The sequence below is a fragment of the Mugil cephalus genome, chromosome 17 (genome assembly GCF_022458985.1).
Source record: "Mugil cephalus isolate CIBA_MC_2020 chromosome 17, CIBA_Mcephalus_1.1, whole genome shotgun sequence".
In the NCBI taxonomy this organism is placed as follows: Eukaryota; Metazoa; Chordata; class Actinopteri; order Mugiliformes; family Mugilidae; genus Mugil; species Mugil cephalus.
This window is the reverse complement of record NC_061786.1, coordinates 2,209,565-2,226,337: the sequence shown is the minus strand read 5'-3', so window position 1 is coordinate 2,226,337 and position 16,773 is coordinate 2,209,565. Positions and strand designations below refer to the sequence as shown.

Below are 16,773 nucleotides of genomic sequence, written 5' to 3'. Positions count from 1 at the left end.
AGAGTCTAGTTGTGAAGAGTAAGAAGCTGACAAAAAAATTCATCCATAGACTGATTTTACGCTGCCACGGGAAAGAGGTAAGCCTCTCTCTGTCTTGTCTCGGCAAACTCATGAAATGGCTTTAAAAATAACTCAGCTCTTTAGAATATTTAGCTTCACCAAAAGGCATGAAGTCATTTTTTTTTTTTTTTTAACTTTGTGGTAGTTCTGCTTTTTGCTGTTTTTTAAGTTGTTACCATTAAGAGATAAATGTGTCCTCTTCAAAAACACCCTAAAAATAGCATATCTCAATATTTTTTCTACTTTTTTTCACATAAATCTTTTAATCCACTTCAGTATTGATCACAAATCTCTATAGTTTGATTCATTTCTGATGTTTAACCCTTTATATGCCTGTGTTTGTGATGGCATCACAATTTTTTTTGAGAAAATACACACAAAAATTGAAATATTTTCAATAATATAAATTGAAAGTGGATTTTTCTTGGGATTATTAGAGCCTTGACATGTCAGTTATTAGTAGCAACACTGATTTTGATGGATTTTTTATTTTTTTGTTGTTGTTGTTTTGTTTTTTTTGTAGTGCCTGATTTACAAAAATTGTTATGTTGTTACCATTAAGGGACAAAAGCGTCCTCTTCAAAAACACCTTAAAAATGCCCAGAAGTGCATTGGGATCTCTCATGCAGAAGTATAATTTGTTCCTAGGGCAAGGGAAAAATACCTATGCTTAGGCTAATAACCGCAACTTGACTTATGTTTGTTTTGCTTTGCTGCACCAGGACACCATTTGTGTAAATTTTTTTAAATGTGTTTCTACTTTTAAGTGAAATAGATTGCTCAAAAAGAGACAATTAAGATTCATCTCAGTTGTACAGAGCACTGAAGTGCATTTTAAGCATCATTTCTACAATCTGTTTCAGCACTTCATTGTTTGTCTCATTGTTCGTTGCTAAATATCACATCCCCTGCAATAGAAAATACACCGATCAGGCATAACATTAAAACCACTAACAGGAAAAGTAAATAACATGGAACATATTGTGACAATTCAGTGCTTTGCTTTGGACCTGGCATTCATGTGGATGTTTCCTGACACACCAGGCTCGTTTAGTCCACTTGAAAGTGACTTCCTGGTGCGGACCTTTTGGGTAGAGGTGTGAATACAAATCAGCCAATTGTGGTGCAGACCAAACAAGTGAACCGAGACGACCTCTGCAGCTTGGACTCGGTTCACTTGGTCTGCACCAGAGTCCGTAACAAACCTTGGTACGCTTCGTTTGTGGTGTGAATGAAATCTGAACCTTTTCCGAACCAAATGCAACATCTGATCAATCCTTTTTGGATTAAACGGGCTTCTGTTTGTTACGATTCACCATACTCACAAGGGGGCTCTTATCAGGACAACAGTTTCAGGGGCTGGTCCAGAGAATTTTCTGGTGTTGGGATCAGGGGGTAACAACAATTAATCTGGTGCGACCATCCAAAAGTTAAAAATAAATAAATAAAAATTAAGGCTGGGGTTAAATTATGGAGCTAAAGTTCAGGAAAATACTGATTAACTATCAATGACAAAAGGTGGAGATATACAGTTATTCTGCAGGATTTTCACTCGGTAAGGGTAGAAATACACTTAAAATAGGGCTGTTACATATTATTTGTAAGCTATATTTCCACATTATTTGGTATAATTATTAAACAACATTCATACTTTCAATAGATGATTATTTGTTCTGAAATAATGTGGACGGGTTAAAATATGGAGGTTAAATACTCTTTTACCGATAAAATGTGGAAAATAAAAGACAAAAGTGCTCCAAGGCAGCACTACTGAAAGTTCACTTTAAGTTCATATTTATCCACGCCTTTCAGGACTCTCAAGGTCACCTTACAATAAAACAATTAAAATACATACTAAAACAATATAACAAAAATAAAGCAATAATACAACCACAATAATAAAAGACATTATTAAAACAACAAGCAACAGTGAACAATAACAGATAAATGCAATAACTTAGGGGAGTAGGCCAGTCTGAACAGGTGTGTGTTTTGAGATGTTATTTGAAGGTTGACAGTGATGTTAGAGTCTGGATGTGCTGTGTGGATGGGGTTCTGGAAATGACACATGCAGCTGAATTTTGGACTAATTGTCTAATTGTTTATTGAGGGATGTCTGTGGCAGACCATGAAGAAGTGCAGTACAGTAATCAAGACGGGATGCGACAAGGTCGTTGATTATTTTTGCCAGAGCTGTTTTCTGTGATGGTTGGAAGATCGAAGTTAGAGAATGAGGATGTGAGAGGTGGAGCAGGAGTAAGACAGTCGTTTGCAGTCAGTGGTTTTGCATAGAGGAGGTAACTGATCATGAATTCTAGATATTTTGCCACTGAAAAAGTCCATGAATTTATTGCAGAGGGTAGTAGAGTACATGTGAGTGTCTGGGGGGTGTAACATATTGTTGAGTGTGGTGAACAGAGTGTGCGTGCTTCCATCAGCAATCCCAATAACAGATGTATAGTAGTTCGTTTTGATCTTGGCAATGGAATCTTTATATTTCAGCAGGTGATTGTGGCACATGTTATTGTGAATAGTGAGACTGTTTTTTCTTGAGAGGCGTTCCAGACGGCGTCCTTCAGTTTTGAGTCTATGGAGTTCCGGGGTGTACTGGGGGCAGAGCATGTGAAGGTGACAGACTGTGTTTTTAATGGTGTCAGTGTATCCAGGAGGTTTTGCAGTTCAAAGTTATAGTGAGAGGTCAGATCATCGGCTGTGGTTAAGTGGTCAGCACTTGGGAGAGAGTTTATAGCAGCTGAGAGAGTTGATGGATTGATGTTCTTGATGTTTCTGAATGTAATGCAGCAGGGCGCTTTAATTTTGAATAATGGTAAGTTAACAGTAAATGATATAAGCTTGTGATCTGACAGGGGGAAATCTGATATGATGTGGTTCAATGGTGATACTCCAGTAAAAATAAGATAAGATCAAACAATAATTCTTTTTGCATATAAAACCGGACGAAATACACTTACAAATCACATATTCATCATGTCCCAGAGCACTACTTCTTTCCACTATTGGGTGTGTGGAAATCCAGTAAAAAGCGCTAAACTAAAAACTTTATAATCAGACCGCGCATACAAAAATGCTTCACTTCCATTTGTTGTGGGAAGTGTCGTGGCCATACGATGTCATTTTCGTTTTATCTCCTGCTCTTTCACAAAAAACACACATACAGATACACATACATGTTTATGGATCTGCAAAAACCCGGACAAGCGAAAAAGTTTTACATCCGGCCCAAATCTTTTTTACCATTACAATTTTGTGGGATAAAGTTATGACATTTATTTACAAAAAATATGCGTAAATAAAAAAAGATTTTTTGGAATTTTTTGTGACTTATTGAGCTTCTTAGCGAGGGTTCCTGGAACCGCTGGCATCGGGCTGGACAGGTCGCCAGCCTATCACAGGGCTAACAGAGACAAACAACCATTCACATGCACACCTAGGGTCAATTTAGAGTCACCAATCAGCCTAACGAGCATGTCTTTGGAGATGGAAAGCTAACCACTGATCCACTGTGCCGCCCCTGAATTAAATTAAATTCAATTAAAAAGCAACCGGGAAGGGAAAGACCCTGTTCCTTTTCGTTTGCAAGTTTATATTGAATACAGAGTATGAACACCGCTAATGCATTTATTTATTATTTTTGCCATATCAAACTGTAATATCTAATACTGCACCTATTGTTATATTTTATTATTTTATTATTATAGTTACAACAAACATTAGCAGTAATGACAACCAACTCCTGTTTCATTAACAAAATCCTAAATAATAGTCAGATTCCTATACATATTGGTGGCAATATGACAACTTATGACGCCTGAGCCACCCTGTTGACAGACTGTCACTCTCTTCGCATTTGGTCAAGCTTATATTGATTTATTCTTACATAAATATATTTATATGCAAACACATTTAGAGTTGTTACACCTCTGAGGCACTCAGGTTGCGCACATTGAGCCTCCGTTCTGTTTTGTTTGCTCAAAACCAACTCATGGACACTGGACAATTCTGATCCACCATTTATGTATTTTTGTTTGTTTGTTTGTTTGTTTTTCATATTTACACGGCTCCCAGTGCCACGTTTGATAAGTAATGGTGCCATATGTGTTGGCATATAAATATATCTAGTTTATATAACTATATAAAACTAGTCCAACCCAAAGACCCCTATTAACAGCATTCTGTTCCCAGACACCACCGGACACCCTCCAGTGTTGTAATGTAACTAAGAACAAATACTTGGTTATTGTACTTTTTCACATATCTGTACTTTACTTCGCTATTTATATTTCCGACAACTTTTACTCCGCTACATTTCTAAATAAAATGCGTACTTTTACTCATGATACATTTCTCTTAACCATCTTCGTTACTCATTACTACAAATTTAAATTAGAAGAAATTTGAATTGGTGACGCAATGCCATAAACGCCTGTAGTCATGTCAACAACCAAGCGTGAAGACGAAGAAGTCCTGCGGTGCTTGTCCGGGCATATCACATTATTGATGCCATCATGGAAGCGTTGGCCACAGGCGCTGCTGCTAATGTTGCCGCTCCGGTAGCAGATGACGAGCATCTCGACTACAGTGGCGAACTTGGTGAACTCCGTGGTGGTGATGCTATGCCTACCGAGAGTGACTGAAATATTGGCATTCAAATCTCCCCGTCCAACCTGAAGAAGCACATCGAGGTAGGTTAAAGTAATTTTCATTCAATGAAGCCATAATTTCAACGTTATTTAACATGGATTAGTTATCATAAGCATGTTTGGATATCTGGCTAACGTGATGGCCAGGCTAACGTGTGCTAGTTAACTTTTCTGATTAGCCAATGTGCAGATATTTGCTTATAAAATGTCTGTCTCTCACTGTTTCAGAGAAAACAGGTAGGCTACCTCAAAAAATATGAAGAGCTGATATCAAGAAAGGGAAAAAGGGCTCCTGAGTCTCTTCCCACCACCTCCACCATTAGACAGATCACACTGCCGAACACCAGGACTGTGTCTCAGAGGTCCATTGACAATGTTATCCTAAAGTATGTGGTCAAAGGGCTCCAGCTATTCCATGTTGTTGAACAACAACCATTCTGAGATTTTGTGAAAGAACTGCAGCCTAATGCAAAACTTATATCATGACTGACCCTGTGCTTCATGATTTATGATGCTTACATGGGAATGAAGAAGGCATTGACTGAGGCCATGAGGGGAGTTGATCATATTGCCACCACTACTGACTGCTGGTCTGACATCCACTCTGAGTTTGAAATTTGGGAGAAGATTAGGCGAACAACAACCAACAACTGCTCCAGCTTTATAAAATCTTTCCAAGTTTTTGGTCAAGATGAGAACAACAATGCAGTCAAAAGTGGTGGTGATCCCAGTAATACATCTCAACTAGGAGAGGATGAAGACAATGAAGAGGGGGATGAAGAAGTGGAGTTTGTTGATGTTTCAGCGCTCCTGAATGAAGATGATAGTTTAGAGTTCCAGCTCCCACAGCACCAGCGCTGTGCTTGTCACCTACACAACCTAATAGCTACACTGCCATGAAAGCAACATCCAATGAGGTGTACAAGAAAGTGTACCGTTCAACATTTGGCAAGTATAATGCACTTTGGACCAAATGTGGAAGACCCACCCTTGCAGCAGAAACTGTTGAAGATGATTGCTCCCTCCAGCTACTGCTCCCAAATGCTACAAGGTAGAACTCCTTGTTTCTGGCAGTGGAAAGACTGATAAGAATAATGAGAGAAAAGGAAGAGGGGGCCATCAGAGGCATCTGCACTAACTTAAAGGTTCCAATGTAAGTAACAATATGTATGTTTTATATTATAATGAACATGAACTCTTACGATTTATTTTTCCATTCCTTTTTTGGACAATAATAAGTTTCACATTGTATCCCAACTTCCACTTATCATTGATCATGTTTACTTAATTACTCATCCAGCAATTATTTTATTGAATCAAATGAAATGGTTTTAGTGTTATTTTAAACAGTGTCTTTGTGCCTTTGTTTTCATCATAGGTTCAATCCAGCTCAATTTCCTCACTGAGCCCAGTTGCCCAGGCAACCAACATCTTGCAAGCAGAAGTAAATGCCCTGATGAGATGGCTGCTTCCAACCTGCTGACCATCGAATTTGACAGAGTCAAGTTGTCACTAAAGTACTGCAAGCCTCTGGTGAAAGCTTTACAGGTAACCTTTATTCTTGTATTTTTTTTTATATTGCCTTAACTCTTTAATTAATTAATTAATTAATTTCAATTATATTCAAATGTTATTTTCAAAATGTGTAACTTTGGCGCTTTGTGTCAGTCTTGTTGCTGAAATGTGCTATATAAATAAACTTGCCTTGCAGGTGGGAATCAAGAACTGTTTTGGCCATGTCAGGAGACTCTGAGTTGATCGCAGCTGCAATTTTACTTCCAAAATTCCGTTCAACGTGGACAAAGTTCGAATCCACAATCAAAACAGGTAAGACATCATGGGGATAGTGAAAAAATAAGTGTATATTTTGAAGCATGGATAGTACATAAAATTTAAATAACAAACCTTAAATCAAAACTTAAATTTGGGGTCATAACACGTTAGAGAGTTGCTTTACATCTATAATTTATATTTTCATTTTCATTCAGGAACTAACTACATCAGACAGCACATCGAAGAACCCTCCCTTCAGCTTGCGGATGTTAACTGGTCCAGTCCGTCTGATGACGATGACTTTGTTGCCCTGCGGTCTCAAGCACATGATGGTGCCAGACAACCGGACGGATACTTAGCCTATTGAGCACATCACATGGACTTGCTGAAATCCTTCCCAGCAGTGTGCAAGCTTTCTGTGAAGCTGAACACTCCTCTACCTGCCTCAGTGGCCTGTGAAAGGCTCTTCAGCATCGCAGTACTTGTCTTCAGTTCAAGAAGAGTGAGACTGAATTCTCGCAATTTTGAAAACCAAGTTCTTCTGAAGATGAACAGACACCTTTTCAGTTTCAGTTAATAACTTCATACTAGTTGAAAGACATGCAGTTTGTTCATATAAGACGCAGGGAGGTTGTGAGAGAGAGCTAGTCACCCTTGATGATGGCAGAAGTTTAATTTTTAATGTTCTAAAAGTTTAAGCCTCTTTCTCCTGTGCCTGGATATTATGCTTTCACTGTAAGGAAGCCACAATAAATTTCATAATCAAAATTCTAACCACTCACTTCTTTTTTTTTTTTTTTTTTTAAATACCTTTACTTTTACTTTGTGCATATGTGGATGTACCTGTATCCACATACACACTCACTTTCATCCACATATACTATCAACTGAATACAAAGCTCATGCAGACTGTCATAAAGCACAATTTTTAGAAAAAAAAAATGAATACATGAAGGGGACACCTTTAGCTATGCACACAGATCCAGCTGGTCATTTCATATGTGTAAAGTTTAGTATGGTAGAGTGATATCAAATGAAACATAAGTTCTCAACAAACTCCATGAAGGGGGTCCAGGTTTGAATAAAGCTATCCTTGCGTCTGCTGTGACTATACTTCAGCTTCTCCAGTGGAATCATAGATAGCACCTCCCTAACCCAGTGTTTAAATGAGGGAGGTCTTGCGGACTTCCACTGCACAAGAATTAACTTCTGCACCACTAGTGTTAAAAAAGCTATGGCATTGGACTGTAGAGTAGTAGAATTTTCACTAGAGGGTGTTGTTCCAAAGATTGCAGTTAGCTGATTAGGGTCTACGTTAACACCACGTATATAAGATATAGCTTCAAAGATGTTTGTCCATAAGCTGTTCAGAGATCAGAGAATATATCTTGGACATTCAGGGTTAACGTGAGGGTATATTCTGGATAGCTTCTCTTTGAATAGTGCTTATGCAGAAAGATGTAGTGTGTATACGTTTCAAACTATCTCATCAGATGTCCTCTTCCCACGCCAACTTGGTACTTTCCCATGATGGTGGGTCAAAGTCTTGTAACATTTGGTAAATCTTGAATATCCTTCTCCTCCTCCTCCTCCCACTGGGATCTAGCTCCAACATGGCGCTGGGTTTTCAACACATTGTAAGGATAGTAGTGCAACGTGTGCAGCTGCTGTGTTAGGTAATATTAATTATTAACATGTGGGAATGACTTGGAAGTACACGTGTTTAGACAATTGAACTCCGAGGAAACGGAGTCCGAGGTGGAAACTGAAAGTTTGGTAACACAATTGTGATTGAGTCACTGGTGGAATAAGAAGAAAGTCCTTTGTTGTATTAAGCTCTAGACGTAAACGTCTCACGTAAAAGATATGTAAATACCTAAAGGATTTCTGAAGTTGTTTTGAAGCTCAATGCTGCTGCAGGCTGTGTCTGTCACCATCTAGCCCGTGTCTGGCTCATTCTAACTCCTGGGTACTTAAAAAATGGGCAAACACAAGGAAAGTGAGTGGAGCTAAGGCGGGCAGGTGACACCACAGCAACCTGGGGCTGATTCTACTGTCTTTCAAGGCAGCCCCGCCCTTGGTTATGCACAATTTAAAACGTCTGCTTTAAAGGAAATAAACTGACAAAAGACAAGTGAAGTTTGTTCCACTTATATGCCAATATAATTTTGAGGTCCGTGCTTGAATTAGCCCAGTCTGACTTTCCCTGAAAAGTCACCTCTTTGCCTCTTAACACATGAAGAGTTTTCTTTTTTCCAATACAACCTTCTCTGGAGCCACAGAGAGTATACAACTATACATTTTTCCTTTCATTCACTTCTGTGTGAATACAGCGTTAGACTGTATTAGAGAAAATACAAAGGAATTTGACAATGAAATTGTTAAGTAGGGATATTTTCCAGCAGGACGTCTAGATCGTTTCCTTCTGTCGTTTGGGACAAGTGGACAATGTGACGAATGCGCCAATACAAAAACACTCAGCATGGCGTAAAAGTGTGGCAGAACCACATTAAGGTGTTATTGTTAATGTGATAGATTATCCAGCTCGGGCAATTTTTAAGTGGCTGGAGGCTGGTGCTTCAAGCACTACGTGTTATAACTGGGTTCTTCTGAAGGGAGGAAAACATGACTATCTCCAACTACCCAGACTGACCAGACAAAACAGCAACTATGTCAAGGAGAGAAGAAGCATGCTCTATCTATAAAAGAACATTTTATTTATTAAAGAGTAGAAAGGAACCCACTTCCACAAGTGCTGTGAGCTTCTTTCCCATATCAACCTCTGTGAAGGTGGTGCTGAATTTTGCCAGAGTTCTTTCCTTTGTAGTAGAAAAACTACAGTTCCTTCTAAATGTATTGGAACAGCAAGGCAAATTCCCTTGTTTTTGTTGTTCACTGAAGACATTTGGGTTTAAGATCGAAAGATGATTATGAGACAAGAGTTCAGAATGTCAGCTTTTATTTCCTGGTATTTACATCTAGATGTGTTAAACAACTTAGGATATATCACCGTTTGTATTACACCACAGCATTTTTAGGTGAGCAAAAGTAATGGAACAAATAAAAAAAAAATAAGTAAATAACATTTAATATTTGGTGGCATAACCCTTGCTTGCAATGACTGCCTCAAGCCTGCGACCCATCGACATCACCAAACTGTTGCATTCACTAGTTGTGATACTATTCCAGGCTTTTACAGCAGCTTCTTTCAGTTCTTGTTTGTTTCAGGGGGTTTCTCCCTTCAGTCTCCTCTTCAGGAGGTGAAATGCTGCTCAGTTGGGTTAAGATAAGGTGATTGACTTGGCCAGTCTAAAACCTTCCACACTTTTTTCCCCTGATGAAGTCCTTTGTTTTGTTGGCAGTGTGCTTTGGGTCATTGTCCTGCTGCATGATAAAATCCCTCCCAATTAGTTTGGATGCATTTCTCCTTTAAACTGGCAGACAAATGTCCGTACATTTGTTTGTTTTGTTTCTGTACACTTCAGAATTCATTCTGCTGTTACCATTACCAGTAACATCATCAATAAATATTAATGAGCCTGTTCCAGAAGCGGCCATGCGCGCCCAAGCCATGACATTACCTCCACCATGCTTCACAGATGAGCTTGTATGTTTCGGATCATAAGCAGTTCCTTTCTTTCTCCACACTTTGGCCTTTCCATCACTTTGGTAGAGATAAATCTTGGTCTCATCACTCCATAAGATTGTGTTAGACTCGACTACTGTAACGGTTTTCTGACTGGACTCCCCCAAAAAAGTATTAAACAGCTGCAGCTCATTCAGAACACTGCAGCTCGAGTTTTAACCAGAACAAGGAGATCAGAGCATATCACCCCAGTTCTCAAGTCTTTACATTGGTTCCCAGTCATCTAAAGAATAGATTTTAAAGTTCTGCTACTGGTTTAGAAATCACTGAATGGTTTAGGTCCAGAATACATGAATGACATATTAACAGAGTATAAACCCAGTAGAGCTCTGAAATCTAGTAGTGTGAGATCTGGTGTGTGTGTGTATATATATATATACGTGTGTGTGTGTGTGTGTGTGTGTGTGTGTGTGTGTGTGTGTGTGTGTAGATTATGTACATTTTTTATTTCTTGTACTTTTTCATTTTTCTTTGTTAAATTTTTCTATTTTATGATGCTTTTTTAAAATGCTTTGTCTTTATGTAAAGCACATTGAGTTGCCTCTTGGATTGAAATGCGCAATATAAATAAAAACGCCTTGCCTTTCAGAACTTTTGTGTCTTATCTCTGTACTTCTTTGCAAATTTCAATCTGGCCTTTTGATTCTTACTACTGATCACTGCGTACTGCCCTCATGCTCCTCCACCAAATGGCATAAGTAGAGTAAAAGCTACAGCTGCTCATGAGTAACATGAGCCAGCGTTCTTGTCTCATCTGCGTATGGATTGGTGCAATCAAGAAGAGAGACATCAGTCATTGTTATGCTGTCGGGAGAGGCTTGGACACCTTCCCAGGTTCCATTGCTGTCACAGCATTTCAGCTGTGCGGGTCAAGTGACGTGGAGGGTTTCTGCTGGCGAGCAATCTAACCACTTTCACTTACACATGTTCCTCATTACTAACAGGACCTGATGCACAGTGCCATCTGCCCAAAGCTTGAGCCAAGAGAACATAAAAAGGTGTGAGAGTAAATGTGAATATAAGTGAATAAGTGAATATTAGAGCTGTGGAAGGTAATGAAGGTATCATTCATTCCATTATTACTGAGTGACAAAAGACAAGACACGTTACAGTCTTCGGCTAATGGATCCCAGCAATTTCTTCCTGAATAAATCACTCATTATTTCTGCTTCCCTTCATCTTTTCTACCTCCGAACCCCATTTTTCTCTCCTCTTGTTTCCTAATTCCTCGTCGCTCTTTTTCACTCTCACTCTCCTTCCAGCCTCATCCACACATTTGGTTTCTCATTACACCTCCACCTCTCTCGCTCTCGTTCTCGCCCCTCTCCTGCCCTAGCTCTGTCTGCACTCTCTATTCGCCTCACTCTTCCTCTTCTTCTCTGCCTCCCACAGTCCCAGTAAAGCAGAGAGAGATGTTGCAGAAGAGGATGCTCACTGGCTTCCTCATCATCATCACTGTCAGTGTTCTACTGTACTATGGGAGCCACTTAGACTGGTGAGTGTCTGAAATGCATCCAGGAAATGCAAACACATTATATCTCTCTGTAAGTCCATATGGTGCTAATTACAATGAAATATCTGACACTGGCAGCTCCTTCTTTTTTATTGTCAAGTTAAAAGTAGGACTGACTTATTAAATAGGAAGATTCTGACAATAATAAAAGTTGAGGGATCATAGATTTTTGACAGCCCTCTATTCTGGTCCAAAAAAGCGTTGACTACAAGTCCAGCTGACCTTATTCAACGCTTTTTTGGATTACCATGACCTGGATGACTGAGAACCTTCACAGACATACTCTATTCTGGTCGCTTCCCAGATTGTTTCCCCGGAAGGTTTGGTAAATTATATCATTTCCAAATCTTTTCAACGTGTGACCAATATGCATTAGAACAACTTTTTGTAATATGACAGTTTCTTGTTAAAGTGCACCCCTCACTTCACTTGACTTTTCTTGTGGCTTTTCTGTGTGTCTGCTAAGGTTCTCAGCCATCCAGGTCACAGTAACCAGAAAACAAATCTGATACAAAGGTAGCTGGACTAGCAAGTCACTTCTTTAGTTCCAAATGACTGGTGGGGAGTTAAGGTTTTTTATTATAAACATCTGTCACCTGAAACTAGGGTCAGTTTGTTTTGTTCCTGTGTTCTTCCCCCAATGAATAGTATAATATTGCTACATCTCTCAGACACAGTACACTGTACAAACAGTCCAGACACACCACTCTCTTTCTGGTCTTCCATACTCCAGTGGCTTTGACCTCCATTATCTTGCACCCTTTCCACATTTTATTACTTTTTACTTTCCAGTCCTTCTGCTTCTGTCTTGTTCTATATTACATTGCCTTCCATTATCTGCCAGGGTCTGTGCAATTATGTATGTAACGTCACTATTTTATCTGGAGTATCTACTATTTTGAAAGCTTTCATTGCATCATGTTTTTTTTTTTTTTTTTTTTTTTCACCAACAGTACCATGAAGGCCCACCTTGGTTGTCCAGCCCTCTTCTCTCACCCTTCCCTGGCCCTGAAACCTAAGCCTAAGCACACCAATGTGGTCTTCCTCAAGACTCACAAAACGGCCAGCAGCACCATCCAGAACCTGCTGTTCCGTTTTGCAGAGCGCAACAACCTGACAGTGGCATTGCCTGTGCAGGCCTGCAATCACCAGTTCTGCTACCCATATTCCTTCACCTCTCGTTTTGTCCATGCTCACACACTGCCGCCAAACATCGTCACCAACCACATGCGCTTCAATAAGCCTGAGCTGCAACACCTGATGCCAAATGACACAATATATTTCACAATTCTGAGAGAGCCTGGCTCCATGTTTGAATCTTTGTTCACTTACTACAACCGGCACTGCGAGACCTTTCAGAGAGTCCCTAATGGTTCCCTGGAAGCTTTCCTAGAGGAACCCTTGCGTTATTACAAGGCAAAAGAGGGCTACTCCATGTATGCACACAACACCTTGACCTTCGACTTGGGTGGAGACAAGGATTGTCCAGCAACGAATGTGACGTATGCACAAGCCTTTGTTGCAGAGGTGGAGAGAGTATTCTCCCTGGTGATGATTGCTGAGTACTTTGATGAATCACTGGTTCTCCTTCGCCATCTCCTCTCCTGGGATCTGGATGACATGGTGTACTTTAAGCTCAACATGCGGACACAGAATTCCAAGAAGAGCCTGACTCCTAGTCTTCACTCAAAGATCCGTGCCTGGAATTTTTTAGATGCACAACTGTATGACCACTTTAATGCCTCATTGTGGCGCAAATTGTCAGCTATTGGCTCTGTTCATGTGGAAAGGGAGGTGCAACTCCTTCGGCAGGCTCAGGAGAAATTAATGAGAAGCTGTTTCGGAGACAGGAAGCCACTACTCCGTTCAGCAGCCGAGATCAAAAACAAGGATCTGCGCCCCTGGAAACCAAAAGGAAACGTTGATGTAGTGGGTTATGACCTCCCAATGAATCTCAGCCATGGGTTCTCAAGCCAGGCTCAGGAGCTCTGCCTCAAACTCATCATGCCAGAGGTTCGGTACACACAGCTGCTCCTACACTCACAGTCACTGCGCTACTGTCAAAGCCATCAGCAGCAGTTCAATACGTCCCAGCAGCCCATATGCACAGTCCTGCCTCAGCATCCTCAAGTTCACCACAGGCAACCACCCTCTGCAGCTCCAGGCTCTGGCTCAGGCACAGGGTCCACCTCCACCTCAAAGCCTGCGGCAAGGCCAGTTGAGAAAAAAAGAGTCTAAATCCTCACAAAGCCAGGCCTGATAGGCCAAGAAACAAAATCTGAGAGCCCAACAGACTGCTTTGTTCTACCCATGACAAAATTAAGCTTGACTGGTGGGTGGTCCTTGGCAAATTGTCTGTGTTGTTCATGAACCAGTGTCTCTTCTCTTCGTCCCAGACTATGTTTGGGAGAAGAATTAATAAGAATATAGGGTTCGACATATCTGGAGTTGAACCTGAATTCCCCTTTTCTTTTCTGTAAAGCAGCACCAGAAAAACTGGGACTAAACTATAATTCAGCTCAATTGCACACATGTGCACGCCTGATGGTGAAAGTAGTTCTTTGAAGCAAATCTTATGTGTGATTTAGACTCAATAGGGAAGTGGCAATAGCAGACCTATTGTAAGGCACAGGGTGTGCTTTGTACAGTATGTATCACACTCATATTACTGGCATTTATTCTTTGTTTCTCAAGCTCTCATTTGCTCTCTCTCTTTAACATATGCCATTTAAAGTAATCTGCTGCAATCTGCTGTCAGTCCTCCAAAGAGGCCTGATGGACACTGAGATCACCTCCAACCAAGATTTGACAGCACAAAAACAACTCTTCTTGTTTCGCAAATTCTACCGCCTAAACGAACAGAGGGAGTAAAAAGCCAGATAAACAGAGAAACAAAATTACCTTATCTGGAGGGCAAGCCTAAAAGCTGCCGGATAACTTGGTCACCCATTGTTATTATGACTCACACAAAATGTGAGCCCATGTCTCCTCAGCTTTTGACTACCATGACTTCTTCTTAGTATCCTTCTCTCTATTTTCCACTGTCATTCCTGTCGTTACGCTCTGGTCAGGCTCTCTATCCATACAGAAGCACTAGCAGCTTGCATTTTCTTGTGCCGCCCTCCCTCGGACCACAAGAGGAGATCACATCTTGTATCAGAGAGAATTTATGTCAAAGGTTTCTGGCTGTGTGGATTTATTTAATCTCATACGAAAGGTATGAATTTAATGGCCTACCAACAACCCCACGCAAATACACACTGGCAAAAAACAAAAACATAAAACAACTTGACAGGACAAAGATTTGAGTTGGGTCGCAGTGTTCGAATATTTAATCGTCTCCTCTCACAGGCTTCCTATGGCCCGCATTCTAGGATGAAATCTGCTCATTTTGGACCCTGAAGCACAGGAGGACAAAGCGAGAACGTAGGACACTTAAGCCTCATGAGGCCGGGATCTTAAAATGTCACCACTTATCTCAGCTGTGATCCATTTTTAATGCATTCTGCACATATTTAATATGTCGTTTATATTCTTTGATTCCTCCAGTGATCTGCAGGATCTGGAGGACTGAGGAACAATGTCTGTGCGCATTTGTGAGAAAGTGTGAGAGTATGTTTGTGAGCCATGAAGTAGTTCTCTCTGCTTCATGTTGGATGTTTTTTTTTTTTTTTTTTTCAATTTTCAGCCAAGTTGGCATGGCAACAAAAGGAAATATTGTGTGTGTTGCTGTATCTTCAACCTTTATTTTTTATGAATCACTTGTTGGGTTTTAAGGGGTTAAGTAAGGCCTTCAGCCTGTGTATAACACTGGGAAAAATCAGGAAGAATGTTACTTCCGCTATCTCACCATATAAGGAGTTGTTTTCCGCTTTGCTGCAGCTTGCTCACAGACTAGGATACATCACACCCTAATATTTCATATGCTAGAAACCAGATAAAGCTAATTGGCTACACATAGAAACTGACTGACACATGAGAGGAAGAGCTCCTCCCTTCTGTATGGGCGGTTCTGGAGAACAAGGTCACTGTGCCTGCTTGGACTGGACTTTTTGTTTTTTTCTACACTTAAGGTGGATTGACTGAAGTCCCAGCACTGAAATCAATACTTATTCTTGTGTAATTTTAAAGCCTGTGATGTGCTAAGAAGAAGATAAATGAAAAACGTAAACAGATGACAATGAGGTCAAATTTGATTATAATGTTATATTGATTACAATGATATATCTGATTATAATGTCATTAGATTGATTATAACATGATGTTTGATATGATGGGCCTGAAATCAAAAGTATATATACTGCATCCCTAACAAGAGCAAATGTGTATGAAGAAGATAGTTGTACTTATTAAACTTGATGAAATTCACAGTTTGTTTGCAATAAACTTTATTATTAAAAAAAAAAAAAAAAAAAAAGCTTAGAAGTGGATTAGAAAATAAAGGTGTAAAATAGGCAGGAGTGACTTTATAAAACTGGGAGCCTAGGGGAATTCAAAAGCTACTGGTCTAATACAAGTGGAAGAACCTAGAAAAAATAAAAAGGTAGTTGAAATAAATCAAGATGCTGTATGAGAGTGAAACACTAGGCTCTCATGGCTACCATGCTCTAGCCAATCGTGCACAGCACAGTAAGAACACTTGGCATCCAAGGTCACAAGGTTCAGCAACAGTTCAAATGATGTGATTGGTTAAAATGAGGGGCTGGTGTAGGGGTGTGCCCTAAATGTAGAGGATGGACAGAAGGTGTGACCTGCCGAGACAACATTCTCTGTGTTTCAAATAAATAACCTAAACGTGAGAAATTGTTGTGTGATTTGTGCATAGAGAGGAAAATATCCTCCTTCGACACACTTAAGAAAAGCTGTATTTCCATCCATATAGTAGGTGCAAGCAAACCACTTCAGGCAGCAGAAATGGAACAAGACACGTGGCATATGGTATAAAATATTCATTCTATACATGTTTACATAATGCAAAACTACAAAGACCACTTCTGAAAACTGCACATTGAAACACTTAGCTTTAAAAATTAAAATTAATTAAAATTAATCGTTCACCCAGCCGCGCTTAAGTGCTCAGCCACAGCCGACCTTTTTGTGGTCGTCGCAACTGCAGACCA

The 16,773-nt window shown here is 40.0% G+C and overlaps 1 protein-coding gene across 2 annotated transcripts; it reads left to right on the top strand.

Annotated features, from left to right (window-relative positions):
- LOC125023196 (galactose-3-O-sulfotransferase 3-like) lies at positions 1-15,429 on the top strand. Of its 2 annotated transcripts, XM_047610280.1 has the most exons (3): positions 1-77; positions 11,533-11,635; positions 12,607-15,429. In XM_047610280.1, the coding sequence occupies exons 2-3, from the start codon at positions 11,553-11,555 to the stop codon at positions 13,889-13,891; spliced, it is 1,368 nt and encodes a 455-aa protein (XP_047466236.1). In that variant the 5' UTR covers positions 1-77; positions 11,533-11,552; the 3' UTR covers positions 13,892-15,429. The 2 variants fall into 2 exon arrangements, with proteins under 2 accessions (XP_047466236.1, XP_047466237.1); XM_047610281.1 differs by lacking the exon at positions 11,533-11,635 and having other exon boundaries at positions 13-77.
- Positions 15,430-16,773: the final 1,344 nt, after the last annotated feature.